This window comes from Aulonocara sp. 'chitande type north' Nkhata Bay, linkage group LG5 (genome assembly GCF_057382095.1).
Source record: "Aulonocara sp. 'chitande type north' Nkhata Bay isolate Kocher_YH1m ecotype deep benthic linkage group LG5, A_spYH_male_GT1.1, whole genome shotgun sequence".
In the NCBI taxonomy this organism is placed as follows: domain Eukaryota; kingdom Metazoa; phylum Chordata; class Actinopteri; order Cichliformes; family Cichlidae; genus Aulonocara; species Aulonocara sp. 'chitande type north' Nkhata Bay.
In genome coordinates, this window is record NC_141348.1 from 45,825,426 (window position 1) to 45,843,690 (window position 18,265).

General features: G+C 39.4%; 1 protein-coding gene across 3 annotated transcripts in view; it reads left to right on the top strand.

Annotated features, from left to right (window-relative positions):
* The window catches only part of LOC147331486 (A-type voltage-gated potassium channel KCND3-like), a 97,387-nt gene that overhangs the window by 75,407 nt on the left and 3,715 nt on the right, over positions 1 to 18,265 (top strand). The window contains exons 4-7 of one of the 3 annotated variants that reach the window (XM_086293839.1): positions 9,862 to 9,963; positions 16,379 to 16,474; positions 17,496 to 17,597; positions 17,937 to 18,190. In XM_086293839.1, the coding sequence (XP_086149965.1) occupies positions 9,862 to 9,963; positions 16,379 to 16,474; positions 17,496 to 17,597; positions 17,937 to 18,190 (554 nt within the window). The remainder of the gene's footprint in view (positions 1 to 9,861; positions 9,964 to 16,378; positions 16,475 to 17,495; positions 17,598 to 17,936; positions 18,191 to 18,265) is intronic. The other 2 variants (XM_086293837.1, XM_086293838.1) reach the window with 2 other exon arrangements.

An 18,265-nucleotide genomic window follows, 5' to 3' on the forward strand; every position in this document is an offset into this window, starting at 1 on the left:
TCAATGAGGAATTAATTTACAAAAACATTATTAAGCTGTTAAAGGATAATTAAAAAGAAATAACATTTTATTGCTGCTTTTTGCCGTGGTCGTTGAGGATCTTCCCTCAATAGAAATCCCTGATGCAAGTAAACCATTATTCACATTTTAAAAGCTTAAAGGCTTAAAAACTAATGTTCAAAGTTGAAACAACGGACAGGACAACAAAATGTAAGCAAACACGGAAGTGCAAAAGTGCTTAGAAAGAAATCTGATTCAGCAATTAGAGTTAAGGTCTATAGGTGGCTTTAATATAGTAATTTAGCATAAATGTTTGTATCTAAAGTGTCACGTAAATAAAACAAATTTTAAAAAAAGAAAGTAGGTCTGGACTTGGTATTGTATTAAAAAAATTGTTACCTTGCAATTAATAGGAAATGAAAAAATAACTTGTTCTGGTATTTCAACATGACAAGCTGCACTCTGTCATGGCTTTAAATGGATTTAATCCTATTACACAACAAAAATGTCCCTCACACACGTTGGTGTTTTTGTGAAGCTTTAGTTTATCTTGGTCATTGTCTGCTTTTTCACTCATTTTCAGTTTTTCCAGTCTTTCTATCTGACCACTTTCAGAGGAATGTTTTTGCTTTTTAAGCCTCTTAACACTGACCTGTGAATCATTCAAGAAGAAAAAAGGCACCTAACTCAAGGGATGAGCCAGTGTTGTGCTTACACCTAATAAACATGTTAGCAACAAACCAGTTCTAGATTATAAATTTTAGGCACAAGAAACAAGAACCCATCCCAAAAATATATAATTTCTTGCTACTTCTTTAGTTGAATTTATTAAAAGATGCGAAAAACAACATGGTTAATTAGCATAAAATAGTGTTTTTGCTATTTAGATCGCGGCCCCCAACCTTTTTTGCGCCATGGACCGGTTTATGCCCGACAATATTTTCAGGGACCGGCCTTTAAGGTGTCGCAGATAAATACAACAAAATAAAACTAGTACCGGTACCGAAAAAAGAAGATTTATTCATAACACACGTGAAAAGACCGAGGAAAACAGAGTTAACGATAAAAACAATAACAAAAAACTGATAAAAACCCTGAAAACCATACATTTCACACCCGAGCCTCAACTCTCGCGGCCCGGTACCAAACGCCCGGGGGTTGGGGACCGCTGATTTGGAATATTTAGATTATTTAGTGTGCAGTGTGTCGGTAACAAAATGATTAAAGTGCATAAGTGGAGGACAAAAGAAAAAGCGGCAGGCCTAAAAGAGCAAATGAACAGTATGTCAAAGTGATGTCCTTAGAAAATAGCACAAGACACCGACACCAACCCTGAGAGATGCATTTGGCCCTTCAATTGATCCATCTACTGTTCACCGAAGCCTCATTAGAAATGGTGGAAGGGTGGCTGTCAAGAAGCTCTTCTTGACATATGACAGTTATAGCAGGCAAAATAACAGACCCTGATGCAGGACTCTGAATACAGGAATGAACTAAAACAACAATGAAATCCAACACAAATGCAGGGCAGGAGCAGGAACATAGCTGAGTTTATTTTGTCTGTTTCATTGTCAATATGTACAAAGGAGGTACAAGAGTGTCTACAATCATCTGTTAAACACAGCAGAGGCTCTGACATGGTTTGCAGCTTCATTTCAGCAAGTGGCGTTGGGGACCTTGTCAAAGGTGATGTTGGGGATCTGGGCAGAAAAACTAAGCAACACTATCAGTCGTAGACCAGCCTGCCCAGAGCCTGGACCCTGACATTAACTAGAACAGTCTGGGAACAAAAGGCAGCCAAGAGATTTAAATGTTCTGGGGGGTTGGGGGTATTCCTGAAGACTACAGGAAAGTTTCCCTCTGAGAGTTCAGTCTGTACTGAAGAATAAAGATGGCTGTATACATATGCTGGCACATGTTTCAATAAACCAGTGAAACAATTCCTTGTTTTTCCAGCAAAATATAAAAAAATTATGGACTACTGCTCATGGTTTTTGTACAGTGTCCCCCAGTGAGCTATATTTGGTCTAATGAAGTAGCTTCTTCTTCTTCTTCTGCCTTTAATATAACTTAAAACAATAGGAAGAAAAATCAAGGGGAAATATCTGTTATGGTAACTCTGTTCAAAAATTAATTTTCCTTTTATTACTTTATATGTTCTGGCCTCCCATTTCTCTCCAGAACTCATTCGTCTTCATTCTTCTATAACCACACACTGCTCTCGGTTCCTATTACAATTATGTAGTCATCAGGGGATTTGATTTTACAAAAAGGTCTTCTCGTGTATCCATCGTGGCTTCTCAGTCATTAAATAGAAAGTAGAGAAACCAAATTGGGCTTAATGATAGTTATTGCCTGCTAACTACTGGAGTGTATGCCTCAGTGCAAAGTACAGTCTGTCTTGAAGTTCAGTAACCCACTAAGGATATAACTAGCCACAGAAACAACCCCTGCCCTGATACTAATGTTCCTAATTCCCCAATAATTTGAAAACCAAACGTGCAGATGACAAAGACAGGTTCCTCTTTTATTCCTTCAGCAAATCAGCACTGCAGCACAGTGCAGTCAGAGTGCCGATAAGTGTCGAGGCAGTAAATGGACTGAGGTCACACCGGTAATGGGACAGCAAAGTCAAGTGGAGCCACACTGAGAGATGGCAGGTTGTTAAGGAAAAAAAGTCCTGAGACCAGAGACGTGAGGGCAAAACAAGACGATGGGAGCAAGAGAGGAAAGAGGGATGGAGGTCTGACAAGAGTAAAAAGAGTAAGAGAATAAAAAGAAGACCGAGGAAGCAGAAGGAGGAAGTGTAAGAGAGGTCTTATTGGGGTAGAAGAAAGAAAAAACAGGAAGAGGGCTCTATATAGCAGTAGTTTCAAGGCTCACTTGTCTTGGAAGAGAACATTTTGAACCTTTCTGCTGTCTGACTGTCAGACTGTGGGTGGTAATGTTGGAGCATATAGGTCTGATTTGTGCGGTCAACTGAGACCACCGATGAAGTAAAATCACCACAATCATGACTGGATTTTAGTCAGGATGTTGAAGAGGCTCGTTCGGGGCACACCAAACTTTAGAGTAATTTCTTAAAGAACTTCCCCAGCCATGAAATACTTATTCATCACCCTTTAGGAGGCATTTACTTCTAAAGTTGAGTTTAGTGAATTTCAATTTTTGGGATTTTGACGGATTTTTAACATAACCTCTCCTCCCCTTTTACAGTATCATGCTTTGTTTTTAATTTTATGGAGGGAATTTGATGTATCAGAATAACAAAGTATCAAGTATTTGATACTTTCATCAGAATTTTTATACTTTAATAGAAGAATGAGGTTTATTCAGGTGGCTTTGGCTCAGGAGGCAGAGCAGGTCATCTGCTAATAAGAGGGTTGGTGGTTCTATCCCTATCCTCCAGTCTGCCTGTGAAAGTATCCTTGGCCAAGATACTTAACCTCGAGCTGCTCACAATGCATTCATTAGAGTGGGAATGTTAGAAAGTGCTTGTGTGATTGGGAGATGCTGTATAAAGCGCTTTGAGTGTATTTGCCATAAAAATAACACATTCATTCATGGGGTTTTCCATTTTATTTTACAGTAGAATCTTAAGGAATAAAGCAGTAAAGTATATCAATTAAACTCTGTGGACTTTTTCAACATATTTGAACAAGCAAACATATGAACAACTCTCAAACAGCTCTTTTAGATGAAAGCTGTATGAAAAAGACAGAAAATTTTTAATCATTTTCATAATTTGAATATATAAATGACATAACATTTCAGAAAAAAGAGGCCTCTAGTGAATTTAAAAGCATTGTAGGGAATATGGGGAATTAGAGCTGTGGGTGTTTTTCTCTTGTGTTTTATGCTTCATGTTGTGGGTATTTGTATGCAATATATTGTGTTGTAGAGGTTGTATTTAATGTTTGCTTCCTCGGTCAAGAATTGTGAAATTTGATCTCAGTAGAACTTCCTGGTCAAATGAAGTTAAAGCAGATCAATCACATTTCAGCTTGGGTGTAAGGTTGTAAGATTCTCCGTAGGGAATGATATGTGACACCAAACATCCAGTGTCTTCTCTTTGTTATTGAAATGTGTAGCATCATCATGCCTACATCTAAAGAGCTTCCTGAGACCTTTGGGATATTTATGAATCTGGTACTGAGGTAAAAAAAAAAAAAAAAAAAAAAAAGCTAACCATTCCAGTCCAAGGAAAATATTCTAGAAGTAGAAAAGATTTTCAACAACATGAGAAAAAAATGCCAGTCTGTCCAGGGTTAGACTAGAAGCCTCAGATAATGTAAGATTTCATTACAGGATGTGCAGGTAATGCTTGCAACTGTTGCTATTAGCATGCACACATTTATAGTCTGAAAGAGAATCACAAGCTTAACCTGCATGTGAAGCTTGCCATTAAAAAGTTCTTTCTATCCAAAATGAACATTAGAGTAAAACTGCAGCTTGCTAACGTGTACGCAAAGACTTTTTGGAATAAAGGATAAAGACAGAAGCTTTTTGGCTACAGTAACAGCGGACATTTTTGTGCATTGATTACAAGATTGACATGTTGTATCTTTTCTTTTAAAGAGTAACAAATTATTATGCACAAAAAGAAATTCAAGTGAGATTTACTTACTTACTAATGCCCATCTTTTTTTCTTTCTTTCTTTTACCTTTTTTTGAACTTTTAAACTTGCAAATTGTGCAGCCAAAGCCTAATATACAGTTGTATTTTCCTAGTACACTTTCTTAGTATACATTAATGAGGCACAATGAACTGAAGACATTCTTCTCATGATGAACTTGGGTACTGTAACGGCTAGCGAGGCAAGCCACGTGGAGTTATGAAGAAGGACCCAAAATGAAGGCACTTACTTGATGCGACTGAGCTTTACTTACGATAACAAAAGCTAAACAAAAGCAAGGGAGGCAAAATCAGAACTAAGAAAACCTGAACTAGAAAAACTAAGGATCAAACAAACAAATCTGAAACCTGAAGGAGATGGAGAGCAGAGCAAACATGGGTTAAGATACACAGGGAGAAAACACGGAGTTAACACGGATGGACCCGTGGTGCGCACAAGAGAACACACACTTTAAAAAACAAAGAGTCCACTGTGAGCGACCATCTTTGAACAGAGGCGGGGGTTTACGACACCAACTCTCTGCCATCTATAATCCAGTTTTGAGATCCCTTCCCAGACGCCTTAACGCCCACTCACATCCTGGGCCATCTGATCTCAGGAATTCGCATGATAAGGTGGGGCCAGGTTTCACAACGAACTCACCCGAAACTCTGGCTGATTGGGACCCACACCCAGTTTCACACCTTGGCTCAGGCGATTAGAGGATCATCAGGGGGTCCTTTTGTCCCTCTGTGGGGGGTCACTCCCACTAGGTTTATATCTGGGACTCTCCACCATTTGACCTTAGAACTGAAGAAGCTTCTCGGATGAGAGGTGAAACGTCTTCAAGCAACTTAAAGAAGTCCAGACGCTTTTCTTTGCAAGCTCCTTTGACCATCACATATGATCTTCACAGTGCAGAGAACACAAATTAGCATCCATTACTATAATGAAATAATTTGTTAGTTTGAAATGCTACAGGGAACTATGTACCTGTACATTAATGCTGTGGAAAGACTTCCTGTTCACATAGTCTCCTTCATTTACTGAAGGAGCAATGATTGGAATGTGAGTGCCATCTATACAGCCAATCACGCCTGGGAACCGTGAGAATAAATGTAAAATTTAAGTAGTAGTTCAAGTATCACCACATCATGTATTAAGTTTTGGTCATCCTGATACCTGCAATTTTGTGGAATCCCTCTTTGATAAATCTTGTGGGTCTATGACCGGGGAACACCACAAACGAGTACAGGAGACGTTTCAGTGTAACTGTAACATTCCTGACTGCCCGACAGACGGTAGCCTTGGAAACGTGCTCAGCATCACCAATATTATACAGAAAGCTCCCGTTTGCAAAAAACCGAAGTGCAATACAAATAATATGTACAGAACTGAGAGGATGTCCGCGATGTGTCACATGAGCAATATATGGCCTGAGGATGTTATCCAAATAAATTATGGATTGTGCTGAAAAACGGTAACGTTCACACAGAAAATCATCAGGAAATGATAAAATGCGCTCTAATCACTCTCTCCCGGCGGAGAGCTCTGCGGAGAATTTGGGCTTCAACATCTACAGGTTTCTGACAAAGAGGCGGAGAAAGTCAGGGTTAGTTGAAGTAAACCTGATAGGGGGCAGGTTAGCTTCACGGAGTGTGTCGTCATAGTAACTCACTCAGAATTAATCTAAACTCGCTTTGTGAAACCGAAAACCCAGAGTTTTCGTTAACTCAGGGTATACTTACTCAGATTTTGCACTAAACCGGCTTTCTGAAACAGGGCCCTGTTGTTAGAATGTATTTAATATTACTTTCTACTCCAGGATCTTTTTCTACGCAGCTGACGGCTGTAACTGTGCAGGGGCGGATCTAGCAAAGTTTAGCCAGGGGGGCCGATAGGGCATGAACAGGGAAAAGGGGGCACAAAGACATACTTTTCTTTCTTATTCTCATTTAAAATGTCGAGCTTTTAATAAATAATTATCTGAATCTGACACCCAAAGTTTTAATCTGATGTAAAATGTATAGAAGTCCATTACTGTATATAGTAACTGTTAAGTCTAATATACCCTAGTAAGCTATAGTACATTTTCCTTTGGGAAGGTACCATCTGTGCAGTCTGCAATTTTGTTGAAGAAAGATGTTGAATCTATTTAATATTTCTTGAAAAATAATTGATTTCTGTGCATTTTTTTTCACACTGCATCAAATTAAGGTTGATTACGTCGATTAAGCATCATGAGGTGGAGCGTGAGGGGTGGTTCCTTATTTTTTATTTATTTATTTTTGTTGTTGCTGGGAGTTGGAACCCTATTAGTTAGGTTGCTTAATATTTACGCTAAGTACTCTTTAAAATACCAGAATAGGAAGGATGGTGCAGGTTTAAGTTTATTAGATTGATCAGTATTACTGAACTATGAAATATTTTTTTTTGCATACAGGTATAACAGAATAGCTTTAGTGTAGTTGTTGTTTTAAACTTGAGTATGAACTTATACAAAATGCAGCAAGATATTTAAAAAAAAACAGTTTTGTTGATTAAAAAACACTATATCGGATTCATATCGGTATCGGCAGATATCCAAATTTATGATATCAGTATCGGTATCGGACATAAAAAAGTGGTATCGTGCCATCTCTAGTTCTAACACACCTGAATCAAATGAATGGCTTGTTATTAGGCCTTTGCCAAACTTGGTGGCATGCTGAAAAGGTAATCCAACCATTTGATGCAGCTGTGTTGGAGTAAGGATGCATCTAAAAGCTGCAGTAGCTCTCGAGGACTGGGATTCGGCCCTGATCTGACATATGAAAATTCCTCGGTTTGTTTCAGTTATTTATTTACATTTTTTACTTACTTTTAAGTAAACATAATTTTTTTCTGTTTGGCATTTTCATGATGATGAGTTTTGTAGGACAAAACAATAAATTCATTATCATTGGTAGAGAATTTTCAGTTACATTTTCACTAACATGTCAGTGAAAGATTCATTCAGTCCTTCTGGGGCTCAGACAAACTTTTAAATCAATGGGATTTTAAGGCCATCAAAAGCAAATTGACCTTTAAAAGGCCTGGTTTGCAGTTCGTTCAAGAGCATACACAATGGTTTACAGCATAAAAATGAACACTACAGTGCTCAGTTGGAAAACAAATCATTTTTATTGCAGCTAGACAAATATTGATCCATGTGTGATACCTTTATTAACTATTCAGGGACTTGATTTTAAAGCAGTTTGACTTAATCTGCTTCAATATTTTCCACTGTCTTTAACTTTGAACTAAATGAGACTCAATCACACCTCTGGAGTTGTCATGTGTTTAGAGTAAAAGTTTCTTAGAGAACTGTTTGGGCTCAGCAGCTCATCACAGACGCTCAGCACAACCTTTTGCACTTACAGAAGAATCAGAGACGCTTATTCTTTCATATTTTTCCCTTTCTTGTGTCAAGTAGTACTTTTGATCAATCATAAAGCCAGGCAGCTTGTGACGGTAATTTCACTGGTTCCTAATTCATTCAATCTTCAGCTGCAGAAAGAAGCAGTCAATGATCCTCCCATTTTACCCCTGTTTCACATACTGACCACATACATACACAAGCACTATTATTACCTCTCAGGTTCCAGCTTTTCATACAACTTCACTAGTCTGACAGGCAGTTTTTGAAGCGTCTAAATATTACTTTTGAATCATGTCTGGAAAGCAGATGTTCTTCGGTATCTCCTGTTTCTTAAATGTATATAAAGGGGGTGAGAGAGAGAGAGCACAGTGGGGTGAGGTTAAAGATAAAGCTCACCTTACAGTTGTCATAATATCCTCTTCATTTTATGAAATCCTTAATGTAATATCTCTCTCATTTCCTGCCTCCTTTGTTCTATTATTTTATCTGTTATTTAAAGCAATTTTATCTTTTTGCTGCAACAGAAAGGGAATAAAATAAACTGATAAATGTTGGCAAACAGACTTTGCAATGTTGTGAACTCAGTAGGTTCTCATGGGCATAATTGGCACTAATGCAGCAAATTATCAATTTGTGCTTGCAGCACCATTAAATGCAAGACTTGGCTTCATGTTGCATTTATATTTTTCTTAGTTTGAGCCCATTTTTTTTGTTGTTGCTTTTCTTGGTGGACCGACTCTTTAGTTTTATCCTTTTTAGAAGAATCAATCTGAAGGGTTCAGACTCAAAAGTCTCACAACTTTCTGCCAAAAATTGGAGTTTCAAAGAGATCATCGTGATTCTTCATTCTTTATTTATGATTAGTCAGAGTTTGCTGCTCTTCCAGGGATCCAAATAAAATGAATTATAAAAAAAAAACAAAAAAAAAAAACTCTGTATCAATGGACTGGAAGGAAAAACTAGAAAAAGCGAAGCTGTAAAGAATCAGAAAATATAAGGGCTAAAGTTACAGATGAAAGAATAAAAAGTTAAAAGAAGACATTCATTAAAAAAAGCTTTTTGATTCAATCTACACTGCCTTGGCAAAATTGTTGTTAGACATCCCAATTAAAGCTACAACTACCCAAGAATTGCTTTCATGATTTTGATTGTTGTTTTCTCTATAAAACATAAGAGATCTTTATATATTTAAAAAGAGCACTGTGTTAGACTAAAAACTGATCAAAGTATTTACATATTATTTAACTGTTTTAAACCTGTTTAAAGGTCCTCATATTCTTGCACACCTGTAATCTAGAGTTGGTATAAGCCTCCAGTAACTTGAAATCCTATCATGTTTCCCCCAAACACAAAGACAAGCCATTATCGTAGAATTTGCTGTCTAAAACCTTTTTCTAGCTGGTGACTTCAGCCTCAGTCAGCATCTTTGGGAAAAACTGGAAACTGAGCCAGGCCTTATCGCCCAACATCACTACTGGGATTTCAGCTAAATGTGAGCAAAAATCTGCAGCAGCTAGATAGCAACATATTTATGCTCATTTCAGACTTGAAATTAAATTTTCAGCAATCCCAAATGAGTGTATTGTTTGGGTGCCGACTTACAGACATACTCAGTAGCAGCATGTTACAGACACAAGAACATGACAGCAGTCTCTGTCATATATAATGAAAGAGAGAAACTTGAAAATGCAGAGATAAGAGCAGTCATGTAGTAGCTGTGAAAATTACTACAGAGTTTGTGTGATGAATTGGCAGATTCTTATCATTAAATAGGTATTAGTCATCTTCTCCGACCTCCCGCCTACCTTGTCTGATGCTGTGACTTCTTCTTCGTCCCACACCCAGAAAGCCAGACTGGCCAGGATAAGAATAGCCAAGTCCGGCAGCGCCAACGCCTTCCTTCAGAGCAAACGCAACGGACTTCTCAACGAACTGCTGGAGCTGACGGTGAGAAAGACCCCTGACCCTCTGAATGCGAAGATCCACCAACAGCAAAGTGGGCGCGATGATTTCTTGGAAGCTGTTTTAATTAAGTGTGCTCATTAAAAATGGTGCAATGCCAGCAGGTTGTAATTCAGTATTAATCATGTTGTTCCTTGTCAAACGCCCATGTACTAATTATTTCAGTTCACTGCAACTCAGTTGCTTGGAGGCAACAACTTCACATCTGCAGTACGCAAACACAAGCAAAGTGGCAGCAATTACTGTCAAATAAACAGAGAACAATTTAAAAGTAATTTAGAGGCTATAAAAGAAGAAGTTGGAGCCATTACATTCTTGTTGTTATGCAGGGCAGAGGTGATAGCAGAGGCTAATAATGCCCCATGTGAGTGTTATCTGTGTAATAACACAAAGTGCTTTTTTTGGTTGTTCATCAGTCTGAGACTTGATTTAATCTGTGTCTGTGAAAACGGTAAGCTGAGGTTATCTAGGATGTAAGATTGTTCTTACTTGCTTGTCGAGTCGCTCTTGGTAATAATTAGGTTGTTAGTGCATTAAAGGAGGCTTCAAAGCAAAACGGAGCCGCTGAACAATGAAACAGTGGAGACAATAGAGATTAACTTGAAAGTAGTTTTGAAATTCAGTTTCTAATGCCTAGCCTAAGAAGAGGACATAAATAATTATTTGCTCTACTGTAATGCATGTCTGCGCATAAAGATCAGAACTTTCTACTTTTTGAATCAATCATCCCCTCACTCTTTTATACAATATATATATATATATATATATATATATATATATATATATACATATATTATAACCACCGTGGAAAAATGTGTTAGGTAAAGTGTGAGCAAATTGCCTAAATCCCATCCATCTAGACCATCGCTCGTGTTTTCAGTGACACACTCCCCTCCTTGCAGATGGTTACTAAAATCCATTTGGACCTAATAGAGTCCAGTATGAAAGCTCATGGGTGTCTGCAAGTGGTTAGAATTATCATATAAATGCCATCTGTGAGCACTGAGCACCCCCCTTTCCTTTTCGTGTCTGTGATGAAGCTGCCAGAGTCCTGATGCATCAAATTACGATGGTGTCAATTCTGACAGTCGGTGACGCTGCGTGGGTCCGAGGTAGGAGTGAGTGGAGATATATGACAAAAATCACTGATTCTGTCACAGTCATTAGTTAGACTAGAAGTTCACTCGGGGTCTGGTTGCATCTTGGCTTTTTTTATTTGTTACTTAGATCACGGGTATTGATAATCCTGTTGAGTTTTATGGTAATCTTGCATACGAAGGCATTACAGCTTTATCTCTTATCTGATCTTTTTTCCTGGAGTCATTTAAATCTATAAAAAAAACTGCTCAAAACAGTATCACAGAGGAATGGTGCGTCATGCACTAAAGAAACAAAGAAAGAAGCCACACACCCATAAAAGCCAGCTTCACTTATACAAAAATCAGCACATACAAGAACGCAAAAAAAGAAGGCTGTAGTGAACTAGGACAATATATATAAAATAAATGAGTGGGTCACTCATTTACTTGATGCCATCAAGCCTTGAAATATGTATATAAACATATATTTGTACTTCCTGCATGCCCATGCCATCAGCTATGCATTAGTACACTTTCAGGTTTCCAAAATGATCAACTTTCCGCCCCAGGAGCTGAGTGTTCCTAGTCTTGATAATGCGCTTAGACCAAATCAAATTTTTCATAGGTATTATACCTTATGTCACCCACTTATTTTTGAAGGTTTACAGCATCTCCATTTCAGAAAAAAAAAAAAAGAAATAACTTTTTCCTTTTACAGAAAGTAAGGATACATAAATAAGTCTGTTGAAATAAGTCTGAATTATCTGTCTGGCAGCTCAAAAAGGTGAAACACAAGATATTTATCCATCCATCCATCTTCATCCGCTTTATCCGGGGCCGGGTCGCGGGGGCAGCAGCCTAAGCAAAGAGGCCCAGACCTCCCTCTCCCCAGCCACCTCCTCCAGCTTATCCGGGGGAATACCAAGGCGTTCCCAGGCCAGCCGAGAGATATAATCTCTCCAGCGTGTCCTGGGTCTGCCCCGGGGCCTCCTGCCGGTGGGACATGCCTGGGACACCTCACCCAGGAGGCGCCCAGGGGGCATCCTTGTCAGATGCCCGAACCACCTCAGCTGGCTCCTTTCGATGTGGAGGAGCAGCGGCTCTACTCTGAGCCCCTCCCGGATGGCCGAACTTCTCACCCTATCTCTAAGGGAGAGGCCAGCCACCCTTCGGAGGAAGCTCATTTCTGCCGCTTGTATCCGCGATCTCGTTCTTTCGGTCACTACCCACAGCTCGTGGCCATAGGTGAGGGTAGGGATGTAGATCGACCGGTAAATTGAGAGCTTCGCTTTTACACTCAGCTCCCTCTTCACCATTACTGCAGCTGCAGCCATAATCCGTCTGTCGATCTCGGGCTCCCTTCTCCCATCACTCGCGAACAAGACCCCGAGATACTTGAACTCCTCCACTTGGGGCAGGAACTCATCCCCGACCCAGAGTGGGCACTCCACCCTTTTCCGGCTGAGAACCATGGCCTCAGATTTGGAGGTGCTGATCCTCATTCCCGCTGCTTCACACTCGGCTGCGAACCGTTCCAGTGCGAGCTGGAGGCCCTCACCCTGGTGTTGATGAGGTCCGCCCCGAGTTCCTGAAGGCTCTGGACGTTGTAGGGCTGTCCTGGTTGGCACGCCTCTGCAATGTTGCGTGGAGATCAGGGGCAGTACCTGTGGACTGGCAGACCGGGGTGGTGGTCCCCATCTTTAAGAAGGGGGACCGGAGGGTGTGTTCCAACTACAGGGGGATCACACTCCTCAGCCTCCCTGGGAAAGTCTATGCCAGGGTGTTGGAAAGGAGAGTTCGTCCGTTAGTCGAACCTCGGATACAGGAGGAACAATGCGGTTTTCGTCCTGGTCGTGGAACACTGGACCATAACAAGATAAATATAACAAGATATTTATTTTAATTGTTATTAAGAAACAATGGCTTTTTTTTTCAAATAGCAGCATACATCCAGAATATATGCTATAAAACTCATGAACAGCTGACCTACCCCAACTGCAATTTGTACATCAGCACACTTTTTATCCTTATTTTTATCTTTATTATCTTGTTCCTTTAACCCTTACCTAACTTGGCATTTGTGTATGGACACCAAAGGAAGAATTTCATTGCACAGAGAAATGCTATTTCTTCTGTATACATGACAATAAACACTTTGAATCTTGAATCTTGAATAAGATCTGAGTTTAGGTACTATCTTGATCAATGTGCTATAGAAGTATGCAACAACTCGGATATCAGCTTAAATAAAATTATATTTATTATTTCACTGGTTACTCAGCAAATGAAATGAAAAAAGGTGGGAAGCTTCACAATTGTATTATTTATATTCAACATATGCATAATTGCACAAACAGTGACAACAAGCAGACCCAACTTTAAAGGGAGGCACTGCTGTAGTAACTCAACAGCTAGCTTAGACCTCAATCACAAAGGCCTAGAGATCCGGTATCCACAACTCACCAGGAAAACTGGGTGCATGGAGGTCATTATGAGTCACTTGGTGAAATTGGTTGCAAAGACGATGCTGCACCGATTACCTCTTTCAGATGGCTTTGGTCATTAGCAGTTTGCCATGGCTGCCACAGTTATGGTAGTTTTGGGAGTGGGAGTTTTTCCTTCCCGCTGTCACCAAGTGCTTGCTCATAGGTGGTCGTCTGATTGTTGGGGTTAAAGTGCCTTGAGACAACTGCTGTTGTGTTCTGTATAGAAAATCTTGTCTGCAATTATAACCTAACTATTACCAAAAATGGAGAAAATTTGCCTTCAAAGTCAAGTTATGCCTTTTACTTTGAGGTACAACTCTCTGTTTTCACTACCGCTTGGAGAGAGCAGTTGGCAAGTGTTTGCAGGTGTTCAGTGTAAACCTCTTTGTGACTTATTTCACCTTGTGACAAAGGTGAGGCATATTCAAGGAATACACATTTAATCCTCATGACCGGTGATTGCCAGTTGGTGACCAGCTGGTCTAGGCCTGTGTGACTGAGGCCACAGCACATAGCACTCTATATATCCTGAACTCACAGCATCCTGGACCTGACTCACAGCTAAATGCCAAACTAACTGATATTACCCTTCACACTTCCATTGAGGCAATGGCCAGGCCAGCTCCAGAATACAGAAGTAACTTAACATTGGATAAAGTGCATTAATGTCATTCTCTAACTGATTTGAACACCTATTTATGGTAATATGTGATTGAATAGTGCAGTTACAACATTAGTTGGATAGCCAGACTGACAAATCACAGCCCTCTAATGACATCTCCAGGAACTTGACATTTGGGTCATACATCCATTTTGAGGATATTGAAAAATGCCCAGATGGTAGAAGACCTTCTTGAATCTGAAATAAATAAATTGAGTTGCTACAAAGTAACAAAATTAATTGATACATCATTTAATATTAAATAAAATAACCTATAAAAAGAGTCCTGCATCCCTGAATACATCTTTAATCAAGACAATTAATTTTTGGATTATTTCATTTACTCAGTCCCTCAAAAAGATATGTTCACATAATTATACACATCTCATTATTACTGTTGTAGTTTTGGACATCACATGAATAACACTGAATACTTAAGGGCAGAGGTTCCCAAAGTGTGGACGAAAGGTGCAAACACATAGAAAAATCTGCGTTTTCAAAAATACCCGTGTACACGTGGGCGTAGCCTGAGTTTTTAAAAAAATCGCAGTTTTCGGTGATTCGAAACACCATTTATGTGTGGACGAAAGGCCCAAATGCGTAGAAACAGCTGCGTTTTCAAAAATACCCGTGTACACGTGGGCGTAGCCTGAGTTTTTAAAAAAATCGCAGTTTTCGGTGATTCGAAACACCATTTATGTGTGGACGAAAGGCCCAAACGCGTAGAAACAGCTGCGTTTTCAAAAATACCCGTGTAGATGTGGACGTAAAACAGTTAGTAGTTTATTTCATTGCTACCTGTAATTTACTGCAGTTTACTTGTATTTGTTTAGTTGTTTACTAAATATACTAAATGCAATGGAGTTTGAAAATAAAATATAACAAAATATGGGAACCACTGCTTCAGGGGGAGTTTTTTATTACAAATACATTGGGAAAAAACACATTTAGTTATTGTCCAATCATTCATTAGCAGCACGGTTATCGTGATCAGCTTCCTTTTACTGACTGCACAAAGTCAGCTTCTTTATTTACATGAAAGACCATTGAATCTCGCTCTGTATCTATATTATGTGTGTATAGGTCCTCTGCCAGAGGATAAATGCACAAATCCAGCGATCGGAAAACGTGCCCACGTGACGGTGTTGTTCATGTTCCTGGAATCCAAATGAGAGTCCATGGGCTGGTTTGCCTCCTACCCCAATCCTCTGAGTAACAATGAACAGTGTGGGGAGAGAATTAACCATTTTCAGTTTTCATGTTATTTGGTAATTGCAGTTACTTTGAGACAAAGGAATATTAAAGGCTGAATTTCAAACTAAGCCTGTCAGGAAAAATACCAACAAAGGGTTCCATAAGTTTCTGCTTCTGTGGGTTTTTTTTCCCTTCCTCAAACTCTGCGATTTCTCTTCTTTCTGAAGCTTCTGACATCAATAACTCCAGCATCAAATAACACTCAGCAGTACCTACTTAGACAAGTTAGAGGATTCGCAGTAGCACGGTTTTATAATTTGCATGTTGTTTGCTCAATAAACTGAAATTGGAAGTTATTTTGCTGCTTGCTTAGACAAGGAAACAAATCAAAGAAAAACAGTAGGCTGTTTGTGGATTTTTTTTAAAAAAACAAAAAACTACAAAATAGGAAATAAATTACAAATTGGAGAAAGTGGACAAACCACTTGCTAAGCAGACCTAAAGATAAGGGATCAATTCACTCCAAACAGGAATGTGGTTCACTATGTAACAAGTAAATTATTTGAAAGCAATTGGCAGGAGCTGTTGTCTACCTGTTCATAACTGAAATGAGGAGAAACTCATCAAACATGAACAAAAAGAGTTCAGATGAAACTGAATGCCATGAGGCAGAACCTCCGGCTTTTTATTACTACTTCATTACTAAAAGTTCATTTTCAAAGTATTAAGTATTGAGTAAATATCAAAGAGCAATCTCAGCATCTGGGTCTTTATGTCTAGAGATTTATGTCCAAGGGCAACTTCCTGAATAATTTCATAATACCTACTAATACCTACTGTGTGTGTGTGCGCGTGCGTGCATGCGTGCGTGTGTGTGTGTGTGTGTGTGTGTGTGCGCGCGTGTGTGCGTGTGCGTGCGTGCGTGCGTGCGTGCGTGCGTGCGTGTGTGTGTGTGTGTGTGTGCGTGTGTGTACAATCAGGGTACAGAAGAGGATGAGCAGAAGCTGACCCAGAAGTCCATCTCTCTGTTAGAGAGCCAACACCACCACCTACTGCACTGTCTGGAGAAAACAACAGTAAGTGCACTCTGTTATAAATATACATGTCCACTGTGTAGCTATGGCTGAAAACTTGGCTAACATTAATGAAGCTAGCGATGAAACTTTTTTAGATTTTCCAAATGTTACCTTATCAGAAGCTTGCTCTTCACACTGACTTTGCATGTAGCTGCCAACTTCCCCCAAAACAGATGAAAAAAGGTGTTTAGGGCATTGCCAAAAATGTCTGTCATTGTCACAGTAAGGTGTTCTTTGCTCTCAAATCTGTGGTTTGAGTTCAGCTGGAAGCAAAAAACACATTCTTGGTAAAATAAATAATTTTTAAAAAAAATGTCATAATGTTTGCACGCCAGGTTGACAGTTGTTATGGGACTTTGTGGGTGTGGGGTTTAGAGTGGGTCTGTAAAAACTGGAACTTGCGGGGTTTTACAACTCAGCTGCACCATAAACTACATTTGGCATATTACGATGCCAAATCTGCTACACTGCAGTGAACCTGGTTTCTGAACTGCCCACCACAGTTTTGTCATGCAGTTCACACAGATGAGGCGTCACTGACGGCACACCAGTGTGTATTTGGACAGAGGAATATTCTCTTTTATTATTTTCTCTGTGTTGTCGCTTGTGATTTGCGATGTTGTCACTATTTTTCACATTTCTATATTGTTTTATATTTATTCAAACTGAGTTTTTGTACACAGTTGTTCAGATTTTCAGGCATGACAATGAAGTAAAGATTCAACATTTAAATGAGTTTCCTTTCAGTACTGAATCACATTAAATTTAAGGTTCCCTATTAGACAGAATACGTCAGTTTATACTTGTGATAGTCAGTCGAGCTTGAATTAGAACTTTCTGGCTTCAAGCTAACAGTTGTACATCATAATGTTGGACATTTATGTATTCCTTTAGTCTCTGTATGAGGATGAAACTACTCTTGAACTTAAATTATGATATTAAAGGAATATTCACAGTATCTGTTAAACATAACTACCCCTAAGTTCACTTAAACCTGGTCTGTGGTATACTTGTGTTAAAGTTTAGCTATGGTAACCTGTGCAGACCTGTGCAACAAGACACAGAAGACACTGGTTCGTACTACAGTTTGAGGACAGGACAGGATTTAGATCGTCATGTAAAGGTTTGTCTCAAATCTGCATCCACTGTAAAGTCTTTAAAGCTACTGTTGCAAAAGATGTTGGCTAAGATCTGTATTAAACACTGACAGTGTTATCCAGGCAGCCAATAAAGGAAATCAGCCAGGTGCATGATTTTTGTATGATAAGATGAAGGTTATTTTTTATAATTTCTTTAAATTGTATTTGTTTTGGTGTGGTTCCTTTTGTAAAATTATAAGTGAAGTACAACTGGGCAACAAGTCCTATAACGCTGTTGTGTAGCCTATTTACAGACTGCTGTTTTTCCTCTCTCCTGTTTTGCTATCCCCATGTTTTTTTTTCATTCATCTTTTTCTCTCCAGGCTCACGAGTTTGTGGACGAGCAGATATACGAGCAGAACTGTTTGGAAACGGCTCTGCAGACCTATCCCTCACGCAGTCCCTCTGTATCCAGCCATGACAGCTCCACACGTACCTGTTGTAGTCGAAAGAGAAAGAGAAATGTTCCTCTGCCTAACACCAGCCTGCCCACCACCCATTCAACACACCAGGGCCCGCTGCAGGAGCTCAGTGCCATCCACATACAGTGTGGTGACCCACTGTCCCACACCGCCAGGTGAAACAAAAACAGATGCAGGGGCAAGCATCAGAGGTTTGGCAAAAAGTTCAAACTCCTGGTGTTTGGCCATTG